Genomic DNA, 13,335 nt, shown 5'->3' on the forward strand with positions numbered 1-13,335 from the left:
TCAAATACATCGCCAAAGATCAAAGACACCAGCTTCAAGTCGAATTGGAGGCGGCCAAATTCTGCTCCATTTTATGTCTGATGGATCCACCGACACAGCAGTCAAAGAAGAGGAATTGGTGTACATTCGGTTTTGTAGTAGAGCCGGGGAAGTGAAGGTGCGGTTTGTGGGGATACAGGATGTGGAAAAGGCAGACTCGCAGCACATAGCCCAGGTTATTAAAGTCCAGATGGACAGTGTTTGCAAGGGCTGGGAGGAGAAACTGGTGGCCTGTGCCACGGATGGGGCTGCCGTTATGACGGGGGTGAAGACTGGAGTCATAACCAGGCTCAGAGAGGGTAGAGATTATGTTGTGGGTGTTCATTGCATGGCCCACCGCCTTGAGTTGGCCTGCTCTGATTCTATAAAGAAGAATCCCATGTTCCTCAGAGTGGATGAACTACTTACAGGACTCTATAACCTTTACCACAAAAGTCCGCTTAACAGAGCGAACCTCATAAACAGCTTCCAGACCCTCAAATTAACCCCTCTCATGCCCACAAGAATTGGGGGGGGACTCTGTGGGTTGGACACCACCATCGAGCTCTGGACCAGTATCTAAGAGGATACCCAGCCCTTGTCCTCCCATCTTGAACAGGTTATTACCAGACCACCATATACATTCATGTTTGGCCTGTCATAGTAAATAAATAGTAGAAGGTAGCAGTAGTAAATAAATACATATATTTATTGTTATTTACATTTAAAGTACACTTTTTGTTAATTTGATGTCTCTTGTTTTGTCTGTGCATTTTTTGTATTTCAGATTCAGTCGTCTGATGCCCAAGGTGTCCGTGGTGTCGTACAAGCAAAAGCCAGGCATCTCTACAGCTCTGCCAGGGACAGCACTGTCCTGAAATTCTGTGGGTTCCTGCATGATGTCCTTGGTCATCTCAGCAAGCTCTCAGCAGCTCTCCAGAAGTCAGCCGTCACATTGGCTGAAGCTCACAACTCCCCGTTAGCCACCCAGGCTGTGCTCGAGAAATACAAAACAAGGTTTGCCACTGTCATTATTGTGCCCTTTGATCATCATGGCTATACTGTGTAGTGACAGCAAACCATTCAGGCAATTATGATGTGATTTAATGTTTGAGAATGAGATTTAAAAAGTTATGCAATAATTAAATGTATAATTCTGTATTAGAAAAGGGCCAATGATGGAGGCCACCAGTGGCCAGTCATTTAATTAAGGGAGTGGAGTTGAGAGTAGCGACAGAAGCCAGGAGTGACGGGGCAGGGAAGTCACCAGAAGCGACCCGGCTCCTATCAGCACTCTCAAGAGAGCCTGACTGTCAGATATGGAGACATTGGTTCAGGAGTACTGGCTGCCACCAAGTTGGCCAGCTTCAGGGACTGGCCAGCTTCACAAAATGCAGCAGCAGGTTTGTTAAGTGATTTAAGAATCAGGTACAGACACATTGTACATTACACAGAATGAATTATTACACACGTTTGTATCAAAAGGCAGGCTAGCTAATTATATCTTAGTGTCTCAAAGGTAGTATCTATGTTGTCATGTAGACTAGACATGGAGGTGTATTTTGTGAGATAACAGGGAGACTCACTAAATGTATTCCCTGACCCAGATTTTGGGGAGACAGAAGTTGATGTCCTCTCAACCAGTCCTGAACTCCAATGGTGTCTGCGTTGAGAACACCCCCGACCAGTGGGTAATACTGAAGACAAAGATCTACGTGGAAAATGAAATGCTGCCAATCAGAGGTCGATTGCAGAAATGCAGATGTTCGGCGAAAATGGCTAAAGTCAGAGCAACCTTTTTCAACCCTGCGGAGCAGGAAATGCTCATGCACACATACGAGGATTACAAACTCATAATAATAGCGAAGTCCAACACTGCCACCGCTGCGAGGGCAAGGCAGGGTGCGTGGCAACATATTGCAGATAAGTTAAATTGTAAGTGTTGGGCAAATGTATATTATTTATTATTTCAACTTTCAGAATAAGTAGATACAAAAGCCCAAAGCGTATTCATATAATTGATATGAATTAATAGATACGTATATGAGGATATGTATTAGGTCAGACATTCAATACATTGAAGCAGTGAAATGAAATTGCGTGTGATTCTCTCTATTCTTATCATGATTCATGAGTCCACCTTAATCATTTCCTACAATAATGATATGCTATGGTGTACTACCAACACTGTCATATAAGTATGAGTGCTTTCAACCCCCATGTATAGAAACAACCCAGAGTCCAAACGGACATGGGAGCAAGTCAAGACCAAGCACACAAATATCATTCAGAATGGTGAGTGAGTGAATGAATACAATTTGTGCCATGGTATTGTATTGAACAGCTTGTCAATGTCGTATGCTCCTTCATATTTCAGCAAACAAAAAGAGGGCTGACATGGCCAAGACGGGGGGAGGACCTAAGACTCCAGATTTAACTCCTGCCGAGGAGCTGGCCCTCCAGCACAATAGGGGTAGACCCATCATGGAGGGTGTAGCTGGGGGCAGCTCCTCCGGAGAGGTTGGGAGTGATACGAGGAGCCCTCATCTCAAAGGTATAGGTGCACTTCATTCTATGAGTTTCTTTCATGATTATTCATTTAGTTAACCATCGTCACATTTTGCAGTGTCTGGACCTTCCATGACCGTGCTGCAGCCACCACCCATGTTGGTTGGAGAGGAGACCACTGATGTAAGTTTATATTGCTGCATCATTGTGTAATGGTTCTATTTTAGCAATCAAAAAACTGAATTATGTCTGTTTTTGGTAAATAATGTAATGTAAAAAGGGTATATAGCAATTATAAGCCTCTGCTTCAGCCTACACGTTTTCGGTCATTTTCTTTCTTTTATAAAAGGTTCTACTACATTGCTTTGCTTTGTAAAAGACCGAAATAAAACCATCAATTCATACATGTTCATTGTGTGTGTTAGGGGTGGACGGTATGGTCTAAAATTTATATCACGGTATAATTTGAAGCATAGACGGTAACGGTATATATCACGGTATCATCGTTTTTGATAAACATTTTTATTTTATTTTATATAATTTATTTTTTATTTTTTATAAAATATATATATTATATAATTAGACTTGTACTTGTATTATCTGCGAGACATCGCCACCACGCAACAAGCTCCACTGTCTGTGTGTACTCTAGTAGCCTCCAGCTACGGCCAGGATTCTCCGGAGCTGCACCTGGACCTATACTCGAGTAGCCTCGAGCAGAGCTACGGCCAGGATTCTCCGGCGCTGCACCTGGACCCTATTGTATTGGTATAACGTTAGCAAGCCCTCAGCTCGAATACGCATCGAATCAGTGTTATAAGACATTGATATCAGGAGCTATCTGTAGCTACTGCATATATAACGTTAATACAATGCCTCAGTGAATTATTTAGTTCAATGGGACATTTCGTTTTGAACGGTGAACTAACTTGCGTTAACGTGAGCTAACAGGTAGCATACACGTCTCTAGTACTAGACTTTGTGGAGCGTTTGTTGATGTCAGGAGCTATCGGTAGCTGGCCGACTAGATACCGTTCGGTTAGACAATGCCCCATCATGTATTAAACTAAAAGTGAATAGTTGACTGGGTCATTTTGTAACGGTAGCTATGCTAACGTTAGCTCAGGGAGACGCCGCCGTCCTCCCGACAGCTCCCGTGGTCGTCCCACTAGACTACTAGACCCGTGTTTACATGCGTGCGGTAGGGGCTGGCACGCCCACTGCGCGAAGCCTCCTAAATAACTTTTTCCAGTTCGCACATATCTATTAGCTATGACTAATTCTATCTATTTTTAGGGGCAAATGCGAGTGAAATAGTCGCGCTGTGGTTACATGACGTCATTGCTATTTTAGAGCTGCACTACCGGTTACACGGTATAGTCAAAATCCATACCGTAGAGCAAATTCATACCGTTTATACCGTATACCGTTTATACCGTCCACCCCTAGTGTGTGTCTTTTAAAAAACCAAAGACAATTCTCCAAAGTTCCTAATAATTCCTAATTCACTAACAGGCGGACAGTCCAGACGATGACGAGGACACTTTGACTGCTTGTTCCGGCGATGTGGTAAAAACAAGTTGTGGAAACTAATACTCCTATCCAACTCACTCCCTGTGAGTGGTATTTGGACTAAATCAATGCATTCCTTTAGGCAGGTACTGAACCACGGCCGGAGCCTGGCCCCTCTCACTCTGCTGGGGATGGGGAGGTGAGTTATCATTTAATACCCTCACATTGTGAGGGGAGGTCTGAGTTTAGTTGCCATCTGACCACCACACATTAATTTCCTTTCTTTTAATTTAGAACGACCGTGAAAGTGTCCAGTCACTATATAAGCGGAAGTTGAGGGCGGAGATCCTATTCTTGGAGTCTGGCGTCGAGTACCGCCGGCTCAAGATGCGCAAACTCCACAAGGAACTAGCATTGCTTGATCGGCAGCTGGATGTAAGTTGTGAAGCTTTGCCTAAAGTATTTGTGAGCTTTGGCATGAAATGCAACTTAACTGAAATTCTTTTTTGTGTGCACTTTCATTTACAGGCGGACAGCAGTCAAAATAAATAAAGGCTTTATTCTACAACATGGATCTCTTCTTCTTCTTGTACATGTTCCTCTATGAATGGGTATAACTTGAACGCAAAGAGGGTGGCAAAGCCTATAACCATATAAATTAAACATGCAAACATAAAAAGAGGAAAACGTAAAATGAGTCCAACATTAACCTAAATTAACTCAACACCTAACCAAAATGATGGTGGGCAATTCTGTTCCTTGCAGCCTGTCCAGTCTGCTCGTCCAAGTGGACTGGCTGTAGGTCATCCTCAGGATGGTCCAGGATGACTGGGACCCTCTCCTTCCTCAGTGTTGCCACATTGTGGAGCACTGCACAGGCCACAGTGATGTCACATGCCCTGTCTGGTGCCACCCGTAGCCCGCGCAGACACGTGAATCTGGCCTTCAGTTGGCCGAAGGTCATTTCTATCTGGGCTCTCGTCCGAGCATGAGCCCCGTTGAAACGGGCTTCAGGCCCTGTTGCTGGCTCTGGATAGGGGGTCATGAAGTAGGGCTTGCATGCATAACCCCTGTCTCCAATTAGGAGTCCATCGTAATGACCTATAGTATATAATATACAATGTTAGATCACCTCTACATGAAATAAGCATTTTCTAAATGACATGATATTTGCTATACCTTGCTCGAAGCTGTTGCACAGTGCAGACTCTCTGAATACACTGCGCCAATGACATTTGGAAACTCTGCATAATAATAATGAGCTCCGTAAGGAATAGTGATATATAGGAATGCACTTTAATTAAATGGTGGAATATTGAATAACTCAATTACCCGCAATTCCATAGAAGCCCTCTTTGATTACATTCACTTGGACACGGCCAGGGAATGTAATGAAGACATCCATGAACTTCTTCAAAGCCAAATATACTTTGCAAACAGCACGGCATGCAGCGGCTTTGCTGATGTTCTCTGCATCGCCTACGGTGTACAGGAAGGTACCACTGGCAAAGAAACGCAAGGCAATGCAGAGAGTCTGGAAGACACTCAACGCTCTGCTGCGGCGTGTTTGATTAACAAGGTATGGCCCGAGAAGGTCTTGGAGGTAAATGATTCCTTGTCTGCTAAATCTATAGCGCTCGTACAGGAACTCATTAGTATGAGCTAACGGATCTTGGCGATCCCTAAGCACTCTCTCTCTATGAAATGCTAATCGGAATATGATTGCTCCTTCGTCAATAGGATCTCTGAGGAAGGGACATGCCATTATTTGCGAGGGTGTGGCCACAATCCACGCATAACGTTTCAATTTATGCTTGAATGAAACAAAATCCAGGCGCTCCGTTAAACATCCACAGCGGAGAATATGAAAGGAATCTGAGCCAAACGAGCGATAGGTTTCAATCATTAAAAATATCCCTGCGGGATTCACATTTGCAATGCTGCACGTTATTAAAATAACCACATAATGTGTACATCGCACCTAGCGAGCGCCGTATATATAACGTGCATTATTATGGAGGGCATGTTCAGTCGGTTCGGTGCAGCGGAAACCCTCCACAGCGATCAAGGGAGAAATTGAGTCACATGTCTTTGCCACCATGTGCGAGCGGCTAGGCACAAAGAAGACCCGAACCACTGCTCTGCACCCACAAAGTGACGGGTTAGTGGAGAGGTTCAATAGGACTCTGGGCAAGCAGCTAGCCATTCTCACAGCAGAGCACCAGCGAGACTGGGACACGCACCTTCCCCTTGTTCTCATGGCATACCGATCCGCTGTCCAAGAGTCCACCTCCTGCCCGCCAGCACTGCTCATGCTGGGCCGGGAGCTCCGGACGCCGACGGAGGTGGCGTTTGCCAAGCCCCCTGACACTCCCCCCCCCCCGTTCCCCCGGGGAGGGAGTATGCCAGGAGACTCTAAGATCGAATGGAGTCCGCCCACAACTTTGCCCGGGGTCAGCTGGAAAAGGCGGGCATGAGACAAAAAAGGAACTGATGTGCGGGCTAAGGGGAGGCATTTCCAGGCCGGGGAACTGGTCTGGGTGTATAGCCCTCGGAGGAAGAGGGGGCGGTGCCCTAAACTGGACTGTCACTGGCAGGGGCCATGTAGGGTGCTAGAGAGGGTGGGGGAGGTGGTATACACTATACAGGGTACAATTGCCACTCAGGGGGAGGAAAGTTGCTCTTCACAGAGACAGACTGGCCCCGTACAGAGGGGATTGCCTCCCACTTCAAGACCCAGCCCTCCCAGCGGCCTCATAGAGACGGTGTTCCAACCACCACTGGGGCCGGATGTACACGCCGTTCGAGGGGAGTGCACCGTGGTCCACCAGCAGGCGGTTTCCCCTCTTCCCATACTGGGGGCCCCTCAGAATCACAGACTGTGTCCCCTGTGCGGGACAGACATGGCACTCCCCGGACGGTTCCTGTTCCGCAGCAGGTCGATTCAGTCCTTCGGGCAGGGACAACGCGTCCGCAGAGGCGGAGGCTGCCGCCAGGTCGTTTCAAGGACTTTGTGTAAAAGAAGAAAAAAAAAGAATAACGATGAAAAAAAAAGTGTTCTGCTTGAAATGGAAAATGTTATTGTGAATGTGCTATGTTGTTGATGTGTCTCTCGGGGCGAGAGCTCAGAAGGGGGGGGGGGGGGGGGGGGTAGTGTAATGTTCTGGGGTTTTGTGTGTCACTGTTACCTGGGGTTGTGTTTCCCCCCGGGTGAGATAGGAGGTGGCACCGGAAGTTACGTTGTTGTCGTGGAATACACGTGGAGGCAGGTAGCTGTGTGTACCTGACGAGCGAGGTATTGACCTGTATGTAATCATATCACTGGAATTAAACAACCCCAAAAGGAACATAAACCTCTCCTCATTCTTCCTAACAATAAGGGTATGACAGAACGCTACAGTATTATACATTTGAGGGGGAAGAAACTGTACATTGGAGGAGGTTGGGTAGGTGGGGTGGACTGAGAGCAAGCTCTCGTTTACAATGGCGTTGAGAAATACAGCACGTAATACATACGTAAAAAACACTATAGAAACAGAAAAGTCAATCACATTTTACATAATTTAAAAAGACAGTAGACTGATACAATGGTTGGCTATCAATTAAAGATTTAAACTGACGAATGGATACTAATTGGTTAGATATCGCTTGGGAGTGAAAAGTACGATTTTTAGAAGTAAAAGTAAAACGTGTGTTTTGTACAGGAGACTACACACACTGAGGTCATGGTGGTAGTGAGGTTAGTGCAGAATGACGCTGAGCGGAAGCCAGTATGATGTAGAACTACACACACTGAGGTCATGGTGGTAGTTGTTGAATAGCAGCTTGAAATCATTCTGCTCCGTGGGAGATTTGATGAGATACTTCCTCATGAATTTTATAATGCAAATAATGTACAGAAGCTAAAACAAAGTTACTCCCGGACTGTGTGCAAAGGTTCTTTCAATACAGGAGAGCAACTATGATTTGAGAGATAAATTAACTTAAATTTAAGAATGAGTGATTCGCTTTTGGTTTGGTTCTGTAGCCTACAGCCATTTTTTAGGTTTACAAAAATGTGAATAATATTTATTTTGTAATTATGTTTTTAGTTTTGGAGGCTTCATTTCAAGAATATAGGACAGGCATATATAATCATTATGCTTCAGCCTGTACCTTCTCAGTCACTGCCAAAATCAAAGACCATTGACGGTCTGGAATGATTGTGCATTATATTGTGTGTGACGACTGAATAAAACGACTACTACTACTGTTCTCAACAGGTCAGGTACCAACATCCAAAACGATCAGGGTCTTGTTCCAACAGAGGGATCCAAACTAGGTGGTCTGCATCATGACGGCATTAGGAGGGGAAGCTTTATAAACAACCACCCTTGGGGTGAAGTGATGTGAAAATACGAGTCACAAAATGTTCATACATTTAATCCAGAATGCCCCTGGTGACTCGCCTGTTGGCACACAAAATCGCTCAAAATGTCTCCATTTTAGAGGACAGAGGCTGAGAACGGAGACATTTTAGAGGACAGAGGCTCATGACATAACCAATTATTTTAAAGCTACAATATGTAAGACGTTTTTGTTCTAATTTTGCTCCAAAACACATGTTAAAGTGGACACAATGACTCTCAGTCCACTTGTGAGTGACTTTTATTGCCCAGTATAGCAGCATCATTGCCAGACTGTGTTGAATGAGGACCATGTAGACTAGTGGTCACCAACCTTTTTAAGCCCAAGATCACTTTTTTTTTTTTTTTTTGTGAAGGCAAGATCTACCTATTGAAGCGTTGAGAGAAAAAGACAGCCAAGATTGTACTTTAAACTAAATTACTTTTATTTGCCTGTATTCTAATTACATGCAATGCTTTGGTCCAACATTAAAACGTCAAAGTAGAACTGTAATATGTACTTTCTCAGTCAGTGTCAATGAACACAATGCTATAGGGCTTGTGTCTGCGACATACAAGCTTTTAATCACTCGTTTACAATTTTCATAATCTATTATTGCTGCTGTATACTGTATCCCTTGGTCTTGCCTTTTTCCTCTAACTGGAGCTGGAGATTAAGACTGAACGAATATAATCGCTTCCACAAAAAAGTTACTCGACAGGGGAATCGGAGAAAAGGGGAGATTAAATAAATCGGTATTTTGCACAATGCTGTTATACTTTAATTAAAATGTTTCCTTTTTTTGTAGTTTTTCCCCCCAGTGTCTGTATTGCTCTGCTGTCTTCATTGCTTAGTACCATATTCACCTTTTTGAGCCAGGTGTTCCCCATGTGTCAGTTTACTTGCCATTGCATTGTTAGAGGTTTACTCTCTAGTCTAGTGTGACTTAAATATACACCGGTGTCAAGTCAACAAACAGGTTTTTACATTAGTCTACCTCTGCAGTGCACATACAATGCCTATACTGACCACAGGCGTATGTATGTATATATTTGTATGTAAATGTTTAGGCCTACTTCTGGCGTGTTTGCAGCAGTCTCTTTCATTCAACCCCTCTGGTTCCACCCACATCAGTGTCACTGCCATTTTCTCTTAAAAACTCAACTTCCAATATTTTCAGTATTTTAACTGTTATTTTCATTGCCGTTGCAATAAACCTTCCTTTTTTCATATTGTGGTGTTAATAATATTGTTAACAGGTAGCTTGGTTGGTTATGAGGTAGATTACAATGATTATTACTTTCTAGAATCATATTAGCCCATCCATCCAGTGTTTTATTGTTGTGGCCATAAAACATACTATAATTAAGATGTCTCTTCTAGCCAATGAGAGCCAGAGCTTCTGTGGATGGGCGTTGGACTCCACCAATAGAATTGCTCGGGCTAACGCTCTTGTTCCGCCCTCCCGTTGCATACGAGACTGTGTTGGGTGAGTTCCGAAGAAAGTTCATTGAAATCTTTTGACAAAAGGCGTTTAATCTACAAATTGTCACATGTTTAGATGTATTTCTCTTTGAATCGGATACATGTGGAAAAATGGGGGAATGACAGTGTTTGCTTTTGTTGCAAATTACATTCCAGCGATCGCGTTGACATTTTTTCATTGTTGACGTTTGTTGTTGTGTTGTTAACAGCTTGCGCAAGACGGGAGACGCGCTCGTTCATTCATCTTATATATTATAAGGTTTAATTAATAATACCCTCGTCTCATCGTGACCGTCTAATTATGACCACCCGTGGCTTTTGTATTTTTAGTATATATACTATATAGACACACGCTTAAGTAGATTTTCATCGACGTATTTCATCGACTTGTACAATTTGCAAGCTCGGTACTTTGTTTTGGTGACAGCAAATAATGTATTTATATATAATAATCACGATCAACACTCTCCAGAACAACCAGCGGGGCGTTTCTCCGCGTTCAGCGATCGTTTTGGGCGTTTTTGTTGGTATTTCCCGTAACTTTATTTCGAATGAATTATCGCCCTCTTCTCGGTGTCGAATGAATGGGGCCATATTGCGCATGCGCTAGATTCCGAAAGTTTATAAACAAGGCCTGCTGCATGCACGACGTCACGTGACGATGTTGCGAAATTGCTATGGTGTGCCCCGTTGCATAGTTCAGCCTATTTTCGCTCTCCGAGTTGGATTCAACTGCCCCCAACACGACCCGAAATACATTTTCCAGATTTTTGGTGACAATATACGGAGAACCTAAATGTTTCTCAACGTATCCATGTTATTACACATTAATGGCATAAAAACGCCCTGTCCCTATGTCACCCCTAGCCATTTATAGCCTATACATTCATTGGAGCTGGGAGGAAGTTGTCGCGAGAGCTCTATTGTGTGTGTGAGAGAGCGAGAGAGAGAGACCCAACCCCCTCCAATGGACAGTAAATGACCAAATATGGTTTTGTCAATATTCCAATGTACAGTTTTGCTTGTACAGTTGTACAGTGTTCTCTGGTCTACATCCCCTTAACAATTGTGTGTATTGAGCTGTACTGTGTATTGTACCCATTCTGCAATCTGTTAATAAAGTTTTCAATCAATCAATCAAACCCCTAGCCATTTATAGCCTATATGTTCATTGGAGCTGGGAGGAAGTTGTCGCGAGAGCTCTATTGTGTATGAGAGTGAGAGAGAGAGAGAGAGGTGTGAGCATGTGTTATACAGACGTTTTATTTTTATATTTTTTGTGACATATTACATAATAGACTGATCATTTCTCTCTCTCTCTTTCTCTCTCTCTCAGGAAGACGAGTCGTGTGATAGAGACTTTATTGGTGGAGATTCCTAACATGGTGTGGGAGGTGATGAAGACCTCAGCCATGCCATGCAGTAACCCTAACCGCCACGACAAGCCCACACACCAGGACACAGGGGCTGAACCACTAGGTACCCAGTGCTGTTGGGTAGGAACTGTTAGCAAAGAGAGGGTAACATACTGCTGTAGGAAGAGGGATTTCAGATAAATGAATATAGAGGCGACGTCCAACACTGAACATGTAAAAACTAGCCAAATTGCTAGCCCAAAATATAACAGAAATCCCCTAAAAAAAAAAAAAAAAATCTGCTGAATAACATTCAAAGTTAAAAATGTTAATATATTTCTAAGACCCTGAACATCTAGCTCAATCAAATAAGCCTCCTCTACTTTTACTGTTATAAGCGATTTTTACGTCTCACTCTGTTCATTTTGTAGGGTCCCTCGTCTGCTTATTTCCCCAGAGCTGGTGACAGAAGTAACCAGGGAGTTGCACATTTGCTGTTAGGGCTATGATCCTATTTATTTATTTTTGGCGACATCTGTCATTGCTGTTGTATTAAATGCTTTATATTGACATGCTTTTCATCTTGAAAATTCATACAAATGAATCCGTTAGTCCTTTATTCATTCCAAACAAACTGCTGTTGCCCCTTTAATGGAGAATGGGAACACTAGACATCAAAGGAATCATTAACACTTTGGATGCCACTGGTTAACATGGTAAAACATGGTTGAATGCCAGCACCCACTTCAATGATAGCGTTGTGAATGCATTATCTATGTTTTAAATTATGGCTATGTGTCTAATCTGCCCGTCGCTTATCAATGACTTGTTTGCAGTCAACATTGTCTAAACGGATTGTTTTTTAATCGGTTAATTTCCGTTTTATAGCATTTTCAAAAGCCCTCGTTTTCTTGAAAGTTTCAGGAAAATATAAAGATTCCGTGATAAACGGCATTTACTGGAATATTCTGGAATACACAAAAAACTGTCATTTTTCGGCCTATTTATGAATCGTTTTCAAATAAACGCTAGATTATTGATAGTATATGTGTACTTATGCACGCTAGAGAAGCGAGCTGAAAAATCTATTCTCTCATTTCCTGATCAGCGCGCACACACACACATAGGGCAAACGCTGATATCTCTGTGAAAACAGATCAGATTATCCTAAAACTGGTAAAATAGATTCCTTACCTCAGATCAGATGTTCTCCAAAAAGATTAGTCCAATTCCTGATCGCCATTCCAAATATCGATCGCGTTTATTGATTCAGCGCTGGGTACTGTAAATATGTATTCCACGCTGTTTTCCGACTCTGCAATCACTTCGATCTCTTCAGATGGCTTGCCGGAAAAGTAAAATGAGGAAACTGGACCCCCCCCCCATCAATCTAATCCAGGGGTGGGCAATTATTTTTCCCAGGGGGCCGAATGAGCAACTGAAAATATGTTGGGGGGCCGGGCCAAAATTCCAAACTCAATTATGCATAATATTATATACATTTTATTTCTATATAAAAAGCAGTAAATGGCATTGTTTTGACCCCTGGTAAGAGTGTATGTTATTATTTGGCAATTAAAAGGTGAGGTTAGCTTTAAAAAATATCATTTATTCAAATAGAATTTATTTCCAAAATGATAAACAAAATGTGAAACATTAATAACAAAGGGCATTTTGAGTTTCATATACTATTGAAACAAGGATTTTCTTAGCTTTCTAAAGACATCACATCATCGTATAGCAAAAATAAACAAGACATGTCACTGAACTGTGCAAAGAAAAGTGTCCCAGTTTTGTAGCCTTTTTTACTTTACATGCCTATATTAAACATTTAATGTTTTCAGAACTGTGCAAAAAAAAAAGAAAAAAAAATATCAAGTGTCCCATTTCACTTGTTATATTTCCACATTTTAGTGTTCTTCAGTTCTTTTTTTTCATTCAGTGTGAGAAATCCAGTCTCTGTTGAGCTTTAACAAGTCCATCAAAGTCAGGTTGCATGTCTGAGGTGGAGATGCGAAGCACAGCTGCCAGATGTTAATCAGTGAGAGAGGATCTGTACCTGGACTTGGTA

The 13,335-nt window shown here is 42.8% G+C and overlaps 1 protein-coding gene across 2 annotated transcripts in view; it reads left to right on the forward strand.

Moving 5' to 3' along the window:
- The first annotated feature begins 9,896 nt into the window (after positions 1-9,896).
- LOC311241835 (HMG box-containing protein 1-like) overlaps positions 9,897-13,335 on the forward strand; it is a 45,136-nt gene continuing 41,697 nt past the window's right edge. For both annotated transcript variants that reach the window (XM_084330759.1, XM_084330760.1), the window contains exons 1-2: positions 9,897-9,913; positions 11,246-11,388. In XM_084330759.1, the coding sequence (XP_084186885.1) occupies positions 11,292-11,388 (97 nt within the window). In that variant the 5' untranslated portion in view covers positions 9,897-9,913; positions 11,246-11,291. The remainder of the gene's footprint in view (positions 9,914-11,245; positions 11,389-13,335) is intronic.

This window comes from Notolepis coatsorum (genome assembly GCF_963971535.1).
Source record: "Notolepis coatsorum genome assembly, chromosome: 15".
NCBI lineage: Eukaryota > Metazoa > Chordata > Actinopteri > Aulopiformes > Paralepididae > Notolepis > Notolepis coatsorum.